At 50.7% G+C, this 13,720-nt stretch overlaps 1 protein-coding gene across 1 annotated transcript in view; it reads left to right on the forward strand.

Moving 5' to 3' along the window:
• Nucleotides 1-7,559: 7,559 nt before the first annotated feature.
• NR2E1 (nuclear receptor subfamily 2 group E member 1) overlaps nt 7,560-13,720 on the forward strand; it is a gene marked incomplete at both ends in the record, with an annotated part of 30,149 nt that continues 23,988 nt past the window's right edge. The window contains one exon of the mRNA XM_083371787.1: nt 7,560-7,584. Coding sequence (XP_083227913.1) covers nt 7,560-7,584 — 25 coding nt within the window. The remainder of the gene's footprint in view (nt 7,585-13,720) is intronic.

Consider the following 13,720-nt stretch of genomic DNA (forward strand, 5'->3'; position numbering starts at 1 on the left):
GATAGAAACAATCTGGCAAGATTGGTCCTTTTACTGCAGACATGAATAATGTTATGAATTGTAAAGAGTAAGGCAAATGACTATGTTCGACTAGGCCAGATCTATTACCAAAATAGCAGAAAGTACATGAAAGTAGCTCAGAAAAACGCATCCCAAATTTACATAGGTATAAGAAGGGGAAATCAGACTTGCAAGGTTCTGTTACTGTAGCCACTCTCAATAAAAGTAGCATCAGTCTTTGATTCTTGGTCTTGTCCAGCTCAATGCTAACATAGATACAAATAAGATTTAGGTACAATAGGATGTAGAAATCAAAGGCTTTGTATAGGACTATGCTCCCAGATTTAAACCCTGGAATTTTTTCCTTTCACCTTTCTGAGCCACTTGGCCATTCATTCTCCTGATAGCCTTTAAAACTACCTGACCTGGGTTGATATAATGGTTCTTTCTAATATAGGACCTGTTGATTCCTGCATTACTAGAGGCCTTCCAGAATTTGATGAATTATGGCCCCTTCACAGCTGAGTTCGGATGCTTTCCAACCATCCTTGAGTCATTACAAAGTAATATTAGCACACTTTTCTCTACTGGCTTTGGGGCCCGCTCCTTCCAGAATATCCTTCCCTGTTAGGGAAAAGTACAGTACCCCAATCAGGGTACTGTAGCACGACTAAAGGAGAGCTTGAATTCAGCACTGCCTGAGCTGTGCCTCTTTTTTTTTTCCTGCCTCTCTTCCCATCAACCACTCGATCATTTCCCAAGTTGACTTAATGCGAGATAAAATACCTATGGGAGAATAAAGGTAAAGGTTCCCCCGCACATGCGTGCTAGTCGTTTCCAACTCTAGGGGCCGGTGCTCATCTCTGTTTCAAAGCCGAAGAGCCAGCGCTTGTCTGAGGATGTCTCCGTGGTCATGTGGCCTGCATGACTAGACGCCAAAGGCGCACAGAACGCTGTTACCTTCCCACCGTAGTGGTCCCTATTTTTCTACTTGCATTTTTACGTGCTTTCGAACTGCTAGGTTGGCAGAAGCTGGGACGAGTAACAGGCGCTCACTCTGTTATGGGATTCGACCCACCAAACTGCCGACCTTCTGACCAACAAGCTCAGCATCTTAACCCACTGAGCCACCACGTCCCTTATGGGAGAATACCAGGACAAAAATAACTTCAGAGAAGAAGGAAGCAGAATTTGACATGATTACGAATCTAGCAAGTTCCTGCAGAGTAGGATGACGACTGAAACTGACTAATAGCATGTCTTCCTTCAAGAGGGAGATGAGAGAAACTAACCGATACTGTACTGAGAAACTGAAAATACTCAACAGAGGCCTGATTGAACAGCACCAGCAATGAGGGGAAGCACTACTTCACATAGAATAATGCTAACAAGATATCTCGTGTATCTTATGCTAATAAGGTATCTCAAGTAAAATCTTGGGGATCTGTTATCTTGTTGGGGGCCAGGAGTAACGATTCTGGGCTATTTCAGATGAACATAAGATGAGGATCTCATCATGTGACCAAGGGAGAAGAATGGGCTTGTGGGTGAGCATGTTTGTGTTGTGGTAAATTTCAAGTAGGAACAGGGATTCCATTCCTGTTGGACTACAGCAACATTCTACTGTCTTATTTAATCATACAGCAAAGTTTAATCACAAAATAACGTTCCAAGCAATTTCTTTATTGCAGTTGCTTTGTGTTCTTGCTCTGAGAACAGCCTACTCGAGTTCCTGGCTAGTTTCCCATGTGAATACTGGCTAAGCCCAACCTTGCCAATATTTTGAAATAGCTATTGGTCTTCCTTACCCACAAAATATCCATTTTCCTTTCATTGTATAAATGATCCCTAGGTAAAAGAAGCTTCACTACTGAAATACCAGCAAAAACAGCTTCTGACAGCTGGTATGTTTGCCAGCCTTTCAGGCAACCACTTCTTCCGTTAAAAGCAACGTGATGGACTGAAGTCAAAAGAGGCTAGAATGTTCTTTTCCGATTAGCCAGCAACTAATATGTGACCTATTCAACTTTTTCAAATATTGGTGTCTTTGAGGAGAGATTTATGTTTTCAATTTGTATATTCAGATTCATTTTTGAAACTGCAGAATTTTAGATGTCTCATTCTTACCTCCATATTCATGAAGTGTCTACAAGTCTGGACAATAAGAATATGTGCAACACCAGAGATCAACATTTCAGATAATCTGACTTCAAACAGAACCAACTTTCCATGGATTTAAGTCAAATATTTAACGTGTAGTAATTCACACATGCATATTTATTAGCTGGTCAATGCATCATTTGCATATGTGGGTGGGTACCACAGATAAAAGCATTTTGGACTGACATTCTCTAATCATCCCAAGTACAATAGTTTTCAATAAAGTCAATTCAGACGTTCAACTGTCAGTCATCAAATCTAGACAATGTGCATCTGCAGCTCAGATCACAATTTACTTAGCAGTGGACTATTTTAATTTATTAAATTATTAGATGAAATAGTTTGAAATCTCAAATGAAAACTGAAGAAAAATAACTATATTATTATTGTTCATGCAACAGTCAGCCAGATGTTTAGACTGGATTTGGCATTTTTATATTATTATTAATTATTATTATTATTATTATTATTATTATTATTATTATTATTATTATTATTATTATTATTATTATTATTATTAACACACACACACACATGCCCTATGCATGCATAGTGACTCTAGCCAGTGTGCAACATTAAGATCCACATTTTTAAAAATTCATAGTTTAACACACATACCCTCATTTGTAAAGTCTTCCTTGAAATAATAGATAAAGATAGCTGTAGAATTCTTCGAACAAAATTTCAAAATGATGGATGTAATTTATACAAATTTCAATGATAAATTGGACACAAAATGTATCATCTGGATGCAATATTATACACACCTGATTGGGAAGATCAATTTAATTTTATGGTCTCTTGATCTGCAGGATATTATATTATAAAGTCTTAATCACTTTTGCTTGGCAATACACTATTGAATGGAGTCTTTCAGTATAGACATTGTATATTTGTGACAGCTCACAAACTTGTGATAGCCTTTTTCTACATCTGTTGCTCCAGGTCTATAGGACTGCAGTTTCCAGTATTCCCAACCAATAGCTAATAGGTAAGAATTGTGGAAGTTGTACCATACATCAAAAAGGTGTAAAATTCATGGAGTTCAAAGAGACAGTCTGTCTGTCTGTTCTCTCTCTCTCTCTCTCTCTCTCTCTCTCTCTCTCTCTCTCTCTCTCTCTCTCTCTCTCTCTCTCTCTCTCTCTCTCTTCTTTCACACACACACACACACACACACACACACACAGAGGAGACAAACTAGGTTGTCATCATACTGTTTAGTTATTTGGGTTCAGCTCAAGGTGATAAGTGAACCAAGACACTGCAATCTACAAATCATGATATGTACCTTACTGTGAGATCTGAGCCTAAACATTATGGTTTAGGCCACGACTGAAATGTGAGACTGAGACAGAGTATGGTGGTAACCCAAACTACCCTCAGCATTAAAAAGGAGGCGGCTTTCTTAAATGAAATGAGAATACAGATTACTGTTTAACTTCAGTCACTATGTTCCTGGTTCATTCAGTGAACACTGTTAGTTCGCCTCCAAGTTGCCTTGTGAGCTGCTAAGTAGTCTTAGATCTTTGAAGCCCAACTTCCTGGGATCTTCTAAGGTGGCAAAGCCCCACACCTTTCCTTCTCTGGACATTGTAGGGAGCTGAACAAAGAATCTTGGAAAGCCGGGGTCCAAACAAGAGGCCCTCTCCTCTCTCTTATTACACTGAGTGCAAGTCTCTGAAGCCATAAGTACTCCTGGACTAGAGACCAATAAAGATCCTGGGATCTCCCCTCTTCTGGAGAAATCTAGAGCCTAAGGAATTCAAGGAGGTGCTCCCTGGTGCTCCTGGATCAGCATCTGAGGCAAAGTGGCTGGCATCTAGTTCTCTTTACAGCTCTTCCCCAATCCATGGTTCCCTTCCCCCCCCCACTAAATGATGCAAAATAGCCCCAGAGAAGCCTCCTTCACCGGGAGAGGTTAATAAGCCCTTGTTTGACTGACAGAGCCTCTGATTGGGTTTAAAGTTCGACTTTAGTAATCTCTTCAAGATCAGGGGCCGAGCAATTTGCTCTCTTTAGCCAGACTCTCCAGATCCGGGAAGGGGTTGGGGGGGAGAGAGAGAGAGCGCGCGGTCAGAGAGGAAGGAAAGCGAGCAACTTCTGCTAGGGCCAGCGGATGGGCAAGGACGGTGGGGAGGATGGGCCTTGTATTTCAGAAGGGTGGCTCTTCTTTCACACACAGTGGCCTCCTTTTGTCTTTCCCTGGCAGGTTGTCACGAGTTGCCAGCCCTCCCTACGGGGCCCGGAATCGAGATCCCGAACTGGTGACTTCCTTTGGAGCTGCGGGTGGGGGGGTGGGGGGGGGGGTTGGTTTCTTCCGTGATTTCTCTGAAAAACGGAATGACACTGTCCGGAGCGAAGGTTTCAGTTGTTCTATCTGTGGCGGAACAGAAGCTGAATGCAAAACGAGATGCTCGCAGACGCACGAACACGGGGGGAAGGGGGGGGGAATACACGGGTCTTGCTTTTCCAAGTCAACCGTACTCCTGTGGAGTCCGGAGATCAGGTGTCCGCTGGCCGTTCGCCCTGAAGGCTGCAGCTCGAGTTGAGCTATAATTGAGGTAAGCCTAATCAGGATGTTTGGGGTCGAGAGGAGGGATTCTGAGGCTGATTTCTTTCCTTTAAATTGTCTCTGATCACCTTCAAAATTACCTTTCGGGAGACAAAATTTGAGAAGTTCTGGAAACCTTTGCTAGGAGTTTCAGGAGTAGATTATACCGCCCAGCTCTAAATAATAGGCACCGCTGCCGTTCATTGGGTCCTTCACTTGAACAAAGTATTTTGCTTGTGAAATTACCACCTTATGCTGGACTACAGTTTCTAACGTTCTACCATCATAGTTAATGCTGGCCAGAGAGGGGATTTCTAGCTTTTGGCTATCTCCTTGTCATTAGTTGAGAAAGTATATGTTTTTTTTTGAATACATTATCAGGTCTCACTTATTCGCTAGAAACACGCATTGGAAAGAAAGTTGTTCATATAATTGTGTGTGCACTTTGGGTACCCAGATGTCCATGTGTGTATGTTACAGATACAATTGAGGAAGACACTCCTGCAACACGATGTACCTCCGCTCAACCTTCATCGAGTGACAAGTTCTTGATTGAATGACTCATGGGAGACTGGGTGACCAGTCTTAGGATCTCACGGAAATCCTAACGTCAAACAAACGTTTCTTCTCTAAGGAGTTATCCATCACCCAGTCTCTCACACACAGCAATGCAGAGAAGCGTTTTCTTGCGAGTTGCTAGCGTGGCCCCAGAGCAGTGGTCTTTCCCGCTGGTCTTCCATCCAAATCTAACCAAGGCCAGCTTTTTCGAGATCAGCCACCAGCAATTAGGTGCTGCCACCTGCTGTGTGCGGGTGGTGAAGAAATGGCCTTAGGGAGCTAGGAGAACCTTCCCAGGATCTCAGCCATTCTTACAACCAACACTACAGCCAGGCCTGCCTGAATTTGGTTACCTACATACTTGCTTTCCTTTGCACAGCAGCAACCAAAAGGAGGGAGGGAGGGAGGGAGAGAGGGAGGGAGAGAGAGAGAGAGAGAGAGAGAGAGAGAGAGAGAGAGAGAGGGGGCATCTGATTCTCCTCCAATGCCCCCTAGGCACTTGCTGCTCTGAAAACCAGGGAGCAGGGCCGAGGGGAAGAGCTGCCCAGCGTCTTCGCAAACGTTTTTCAGCATTTTTGCAGCAGTCCTCGTTGAGCTGTGGAGCAAAGAGTGTGTCCCTCCGTCACAGGGAGGCTTGGAGACGACAGTGCATCTTTCTCCTGCCCTTCCTGAAAGCAGGGCCACCAAGTCTGGGCTGCAAAAATCCAGACCAAAGCAGCGGGGCGCCCAAGTAGAGAAGGCTAACGGTTCCGTTTGCGGCTGGATTTGGGATCCGGTAGGCTCTCCCATCCCGGGGACCTGAACCCCTATGGCACAGGTAGGCAACCTCGGCTCTTTTATGACTCATGGACTTCAACTCCCAGAATTCCTGAGTCAGCTATGCTGACTCAGGAATTCTGGGAGTTGAAGTCCATGAATCATAAAAGAGCCGAGGTTGCCTATCCCCGCCCTATGGGAAAACCGCATTGCCTCAGTCTCCCTCCCTCGAGTCAGGATTCAGCGGGCCTCGCTTTGCCCCAGGTCGCCGTTCTTTGACTTCGGACTGCCTCGGCTCTTAAACCCCCCCACCCCCCTCGCGGTCGGTACTAGCGACCGGTTGCCTTTGCCGTTTGGCGGTCGCTTTAAGTCCCGAGGGAAGGAGGCTGCTCGATGATGCAAATGGCGTTTACCAAGTTAATCGCCCCGCCGAGGGGGGGGGAGGGGGAGAGCGGGAACCGAACTCGCTGAGACCCTCTCCGGGAACCCCTCCCCGAACTGGCCTTCCTCTCGCTCCTGTTTCCGAGCCTTCGTGGCCGTTCGGAGGACCGGGCTCCGAAATCGGCTCCCTCCCCCCCCCCAAAGCTCGCCGCTCAGAAGCGGCAGGTAAGTTCATTCATTTGCGGAGTTTTTCCGCTCTCTCCGCTCCGGCAGAGCCTCGACTGACGTCACGGCCCTCTCCAAGAATTGGAGTGCGGGGGCGGAGAGGGGGCAAGAGAAGCCAAGGGGAGCGTCCCCTCCCTTCCCCTCCCCTCCCTCCCTCTCCCCCTCCCTTCACTTCCCTTCCCCCCCTTTCCCCCGGCTGCCTGCTTGTCAGAATTCCCGGGGGGATATTACAGGCGCTTCAGACTGGAGGCTCAAAGCGCCAAGTCAACCCAGGGCGAGGAACTTCTGGCGCCCTTTCACTTTTCCTGTCTTTCTTGATTTCGCTGCCATTCACTTTCTGGGAACCAGACCCTGCCTCCTCCTCCTCCTCCTCCGAACTCCCCCCCCCCCTCCCGCACGCATTTTCTTACTTTTTTTCAGCCTCCGATCGGCGTTTGGGCTCAGTGAGCTGCTCTCAGCTCGGTTTCTGCTTCTCAAATCCTGCCTTCTCTGCAGGCGTCGCGTTTCCCCCCCCCCCCCACTCTCAGCCACCCAGCCTGCTACCAGCTTAATCGGATCCCCGCCGGGTGGAGGAAAGCCACTGCCTCATTTCACGCTCGGAAAAGACGGTGCAAGCGCCTTCTTCGGCTCTTTCCTCGCCAGGGAAAAAAGAAAAGAAACGTCGTTTCAGCAAACCGGCCCAAGTTTCCGCTCCCACGCTCTCGGCCATTCGCAGAAGATTGCGAGGAGGAGGAGGAGGAGAAGAAGAAGAAGGAAGAAGCAAAGATGCCAGGTTCGGCCTGGAGGAAGGGGCTCTAAAGCACCTGTCACGCCGTCCGGAGCAGAGCTGGGAGCGAGCGGAGCCTCCGCAAGCCAGTGCAGGCAGCCTCCGCAGAGCGAGCCTCCCTAAGGCAGCGACGCCGCGGCGCTCGTCCCGGAGGACCCCAGCATGAGCAAGCCGGCGGGATCAACAAGTGAGTAACGCTTGGCGGGGTCTCCCTCCAGAGAAAGCGGGAGCGTTGGGCCACTGCTGAACAGTTTCGGTCATTGAGCTTGGGATCCGTTGGCTCTCCTATGCCCCTTCCCCCAAGTAAACGCGCGGAGGGTCAGGGATCTGGGGGCTGGCTGATTTGTAAGGACCTACTGTAGTGGCTGCGCCGCCCGGGCCTAAAATGAACTTGAGACATAGTTGTGCTCTCTCTCTCTCTCTCTCTCTCTCTCTCTCTCTCTCTCTCTCTCTCTCTCTCTCTCTCTCTCTCTCTCTCTCTCTCTCTCTCTCTCTCTCTCTCTCTCTCTCTCTCTCTCTCTCTCTCTCTCTCTCTCTCTCTCTCTCTCTCTCTCTCTCTCTCTCTCTGTCAAAAAAGTCTTCCGTGTGAAAAAGAATCTCGGGGCGGGTTTTTTTTAGATCGTCTTTTCCCCCCTTGAAATGTGAACGGGTTGTTGAAATGGAAAAAAAAGAGGAAAGGAAAGGAAAGGAAAGAAGGAATTTTCCCTTCTCTGCAATTAATACATCTAATAAGAAGTTTAAACAACCCGTAGCTGAAAGCTACAGTGGCAAGGAGGGGTGGGCTTTGCTGAAGAGGATTTACCGGGAATACTTTGCACACCATTTCCAGCCTTAGTGAATAATCCTGGGGGGGGGGAGGAAACCGGGGAACCAGAAACAATTTAAAAGTCACATTTCACTTAATCCTCAGTCCGGGTACACTCATAACTGAAGGTTCCCCCACACACACCTATATATATATTTAAGTCTGATTGACTGCTGTGGGTAGAAGTTGGCTTCAGACTTTGGAAATTCAAGAAGAGACTTTGGAAGTCGAGTATGATGCGGGAGGGAGCCAGCAGCAGGCACAATCCAATTTGGGCTGTGACAGGTGATGGGCGAAGCCGGTTTAGAAGGAATTCCTCTGGCCATAATTTTATTGTATTTTTATTTTTTTACTAGTAAGGAAAGGGTGGAAAACAGAAACACGTCGGTGCAGTTCTGCTTTAAAAAAATTCCAGATTTCTTTCTCCCTTGATCCCCGCGCCTTCTTGTCAGGACGCCTGTCTCTCTGCAAAAGTTACTGTTTAGCTTAAACTTTCTTTCGAATTTCTTCCGCATCTCTAGGCGGCAACGAGGTGGCATTCAGAACTTTTGTCGCGGGTCACAAACAAACTGAAATCGCCCTTTTTGACCGAGGTGTTGAAAATCGCCTAAAAAAAGTATCTTAAACAAAATTTTGTCCCGGCCAAACGAAAAACGGGAAGCGGTAAACGGGACAGATCGTTCGCGAAGCCTTTTTCCGAGCAAAGAAAGGCCAGAGCGGTTCCATCTGTTAAGTGGGGAGAGGGATCGAGGCCACGTTGTAACAATTGACAGAGAAAACGGGGTGCGGGGCGCAGGGCCCGCTTTCTGGGGAAACGTTTCGGGAAAGAGTGGAGAAACCCAGGCCTTTTTCGGCCCTGGTCCGTCTGCATTTCGCCGGGCCGAACGTAGGGACGTTTCCACCGCCTACAAGGGGACTCGTTCTTGAGCTGCTCGGCCTGGAAAAAGCAGAGAAGCCTCCAGCCGCCCCGGGATGCTCCTACTCCGCTTCTGCTGCTGGCAGCCGCGGGGAACGTTTTGGAAACATGCTGGAAAGTAAACCGGAAGAAGGAGGCAATCCCTGTTCCTAAACCCACGGAACGCGCTCCGGCTTCTCTGAAGGGAAGTGAACAGGTGGGGTCACAGCCATGGGGTGTCAGGACAGCCCGGCGAGAAGGGCCTGGTTTTTGATGAACTCTCTTTTCTCTCGGATCGGGTGGGAATTGCAATCGCAGCCAGCTGGACGCCAGAGGCCCAGCCAAGCGAGTGGGGAACGCGGTCCACCCACCCCCCACCCCACTGGGTAGGCGCGAATCCGTGGGAGAAACTTGAATGCAAGCCGGAGCACGGGCTGAGCTGGGTCGATACGGCTCCGGCTCCGGCTCATCAACTCGAAGCCCGCCACGAACGCCATTCCGTATTCCACTTGTCGTAAACATCCTTTTCACACACACACACACACACCCGTCCCCTCCCCGAGCCCTTAGAAACTTTTGCAAAGGTTTAGGAAAGCGATCTGGGTGCCACGAGGTGCAACGCCGTAAGCCTCGAGGCCAAGGCCCCTTTTAAGGTCAGTGAAGTAGGTTGGAGACGTTCCCTCCGCCGTTAAAGACGCGGGCCTGGGCGGTTTCCATTCCGTCTTTTCGGAACTAGGCACTGTGGAAAGCCCCTTCGGTGCCCCTTCGGAGTTGATGGCACGGCGGGCGCGAAGGTGCATCCTAGCTTTGCTGACCTCCCCCCCACCCCCCCCAGACCCCGCGCGAACTTTCCTCCTCCATCAGCCTCGGCTACCGACGACGCTCGGCCTCACCCTGAAATCAGCGCTGAGCTCTGTTTGGATGTTGCCCGATCTTAATGCCTTAAAAACGGAGGCGGCTGCCTTCCAGGGACCCGGCGAAAGGCCAGGCTTCGGACCTCAGACCGTTGGTTGCGTGGCCCTCCTGGGGCAGACGGAGCGGCCGAGCCACTTCTCCGTCTGCTTTGGGTCTCAGAAAGACCGACGTGCCGCGAAGAGGAGAGGCGAGACCCCCCCCCCGGCAAAGGAGGAAGCCCCCTCTTCTGCCCGGCAACCCAGGGTGGAGGGCCTGCGGGTGGCTGCGCTTTCCCTTCCGCCGGACTGGAGAGCCATCGGCGAGGCTCTCGCTGCTTGGGTGGTAACGGGACCCCGCCGCGGAGTCCCCTTCGAGCCGCCTAACTTCTTTCAGCAGCCTGTGATGGTAATTACAGTAATCGAAGATGCCAGGGAGCTTTACGCCAGGCTCCAGTGGGGGGGGGGGGGTGGAGGGGAGAAAGAAGCCCCCTCCCGGACGCCCCGTCGAGGAATGCGCTGAGCCTCTTCCAAGCCCCGAGCCAGGCCTTTCCCCGGCGTTTGGCGGTGCTCGGCTGACCCTGCTTGAAGGGAACCGAGTTTCCTTCGCTGCCACACTCTCCCTCCCCCCCCCCCGCCGCCGTCGTTTTATATTTCCTTAGAACCTCCGTTGCTGAGACCCAAGAGCCGGTCTTCCCATCCCAAAGCCCGAAAGAGCCTCCTGAGAGAAGCAGGCGACCAGACGCGCGGGGTGGTGGGGTGGTGGGGTGGGAGTGGGGGTGGTGGAATTGGGCTAAGATTTAGAGAAGGGGAGGGGAAGGTGCCCGGTTTTAAGGCAGAAATCCATGTGCTGTCCTCCCTCTGGGAGTCTGGAAGGGTGTCAAGGCCGGCTGGATTGCCCCCCCACACACACTCCCACTCCCACTCCCCCCTCCGCCCCCACTCCCTCCCCAGCAAGGATCTGGCATTCATCGCGACGTTCGGCGAGGCGGCGGAAAAGGGCCTTCGGAAAGCCCACATCGAAAGTCGGGTGGGTGGGGGGGTGGGGTGTGGTGCGCTCCTGTGCAGGGCACTGAAATCAACAGGCTCATTCAAGAGAGAAACGGCGGGCCTCTGAAACGCCGCCGCCTGCGGCGATAACCTTCGGGGGGGTGAGGCAGAGCAAGCACCCAATTAAGTCGGAGTAGCTAACGCGGAGCGCTCGACGGGAAGCAGCGCCGGAGGAGTCTGGAAGAATCCCAGCGGGCGTCGAGGCAATCAGGGCCGCGACGCCTGTTTAATACAAACAGAGTTAATGCCGGTTAATTAAAACAGATCAGGGTAGTAGGCTAGGCGAGAGGGTCCCCGAAATTGAAGGTAAAAACCGCCACTGATTTGTCAGTCGGGAACCGACGTCCACGTGGAGGCTTTAGGTCTCTTTCCGAGAGGCGTTTTCTGTGATTCCGCCCTTGCTTGCTGTCCTTAGCTCCAGCCTCTGGGCTCTTCGGAGAAAGAAGATCCCGGGAACTTGTATCCTCGGTGCCGGGGCTTCGCTCCTCAGTCTCCTTCAGCCGGGGGCGCTGGGGAAGCCAGCCCCGGCCGCCCTGGACTTGTTGAGAACTTCTTTCCGAGGTGATCTTTTGAGCCAGGGAGGCTGCCGCCAATTGCCCCGGGAAGTGAGCGCTTCCGCCGACGAGGAATTTGAGATTTACTTCAGAGGAGACCCGGTGAGGTTTTGCAAGGAACTGGGCCTGTCCCCTCTGAAGGCGGTTCGCAAGCCAAAATTAAACAACGCCGTCTGTTTTGGTTATCTGTGCGTTTAATTAATCCAGATCTAAATGGGGAGTTTTTTTTAAAAAAATAAAACGTTACAGGAGGGGGGCACAAGAAAAGAGTTTTCGGAATTGTCGCCCGTGACGTTCTTACCGAATGTTTCTATTAAAATAAAATATAAAATAGTACATTGGTTCGGGTGGTCGCCGGATCCACGGAAAAGGTTACTTTTTTTTAAAGTGGGAAAAGGCCCCGCCACAATATTTGGCAATAAGCTTGTGTTTTGATTTCATCTCCAATTCATGTACTTCCCACTACTGTATGTGTACTTAAAGTTCCGTTCTACCTTTGCTCAGAGAAAGTGTCAAAATATTTCTTTGCTTGGATCCAATGTTAAAATAGACTTCCAGCATTTGAACTGGATCGACGGGGGGGGGCGGGGGAGAGAGAGAGAGAGAGAGAGAGAGAGAGAGAGAGAGAGAGAGAGAGAGAGAGAGAGAGAGAGAGAGAGAGAGAGAGAGAGAGAGAGAGAGAGAGAGAGAGAGAGAGAGAGAGAGAGAGAGACTTGGAGTTAGCTACAGATATTTTATTCGGGTCTAAAAGTCCCATTCGACCCGCGATTACTTTCTTTCGAGTAGAACTAATCGAAGTTAAGATTGGCGGCGGGGGAGGGGGAAACGGCCTCCCCCCCCGTACCTCAGACCAAAGTTACCTCGATTTAAGTAGCGTTCACAGTGGGGTGAACCTTTGAAATCGGATTGTGTCGTGTCCTCCTCGGAAGGGAGAGGCGGGCTGGCGGGAGGGGAGAATCCGAAGCAGACCGAGTCGAGAATGCGAGCCGGAGATTTGCATAAGGAAATGGCCCGGTTTGTCGGAGGTGACACCCAACACCAGGGGCTGGCACCGTTGCATGTCCGATTTGCTCTCTCCTCCCCCGCCCTTTCGCCGAGTGTGGAAAGTCTGCGGAGGGAGAGGGGGCGGGGCGAGAAGGGAGAGGGGGGGCGCGAGTCGAGCGCTCTCCTCCGGAGCCTTTGTGTGCAATCCGAATTCCCATGCTACCCTTTTTGACGGGTCACTGGTGACCCAATAGGCAGGTGGTAAGGAAGGCGTGTAATTAGAGCGCTTGAGAAGCCAAGCTTGGCTTGGCCCGACTTTCCTGGACAACGCCTACTTCCACAGTCACCCCTCCCTCTTACCACAGGACACGACTTTAGGCGGGAGGGGGGGGGGAAGAGCTACCAATTCCCCTCCCCAAGGACTCCCTCCCCTCGCTTGGCTGGCCCAACCCCGATCGCCACCTCCTCTTTTTCTGACTGTCTTCCCCCCACCCCCGGCGGCCCCCTCCCCCCCCCCGCCAATCCCATTCCTCCAGTCCGGATTGCTGCAAAGAGCAGCTGTCGAGTTTCATTTGGGGGAGAAGTCGGCGGCTTGCGTTGATTGGAGGCGGTCAGATGAGTTTCTATTGGTGGGGGGGATCATTAACTTAACACTTTATCTAATGTCCCCATTGTCTGCTAGGGAGGCCTCGTTTCAGAGCCTAGTTCGGCTTCTCAGAGTCTCCCGAGAGCCGGGCTTTTGTCACTTCCCGTCCCCTTCCCCCCTCCGGGTGGCTTGCGCAGAGACCCCCATCGGCTCAAGAAGCGTCAGTGACCGAATCGGCTCCGGAGAGGTTCGGATTCTTTCCTGCCTTCCCCCAGGACCCCGGTCAATATATAGGAGGGTGAGAAGAAGGTGCCTCCCAAGTCATCTTCGAGCTTGGTGTTCAGCGCTTTCCCTGCCCGGGTTCCCATTTGGCACTAAGCCACAATGTGGTTAGTTTGGTTTTGGTACCCAGTGTTGTGGGAATACCTTAAGTTGCGGTTTACAAACTGGGACTTATAGCTCAGGGCGGTCGGTCTCTGGGCCCATTCCCTTGTGGCTTCTTTGGCAATCACTTAATGTCAGCCTCTTGACCTCTTAGTCCTAAAGCACAGAGGGTTGG

This window comes from Vipera ursinii, assembly GCF_947247035.1.
Source record: "Vipera ursinii genome assembly, chromosome: 1".
Lineage (NCBI taxonomy): Eukaryota > Metazoa > Chordata > Lepidosauria > Squamata > Viperidae > Vipera > Vipera ursinii.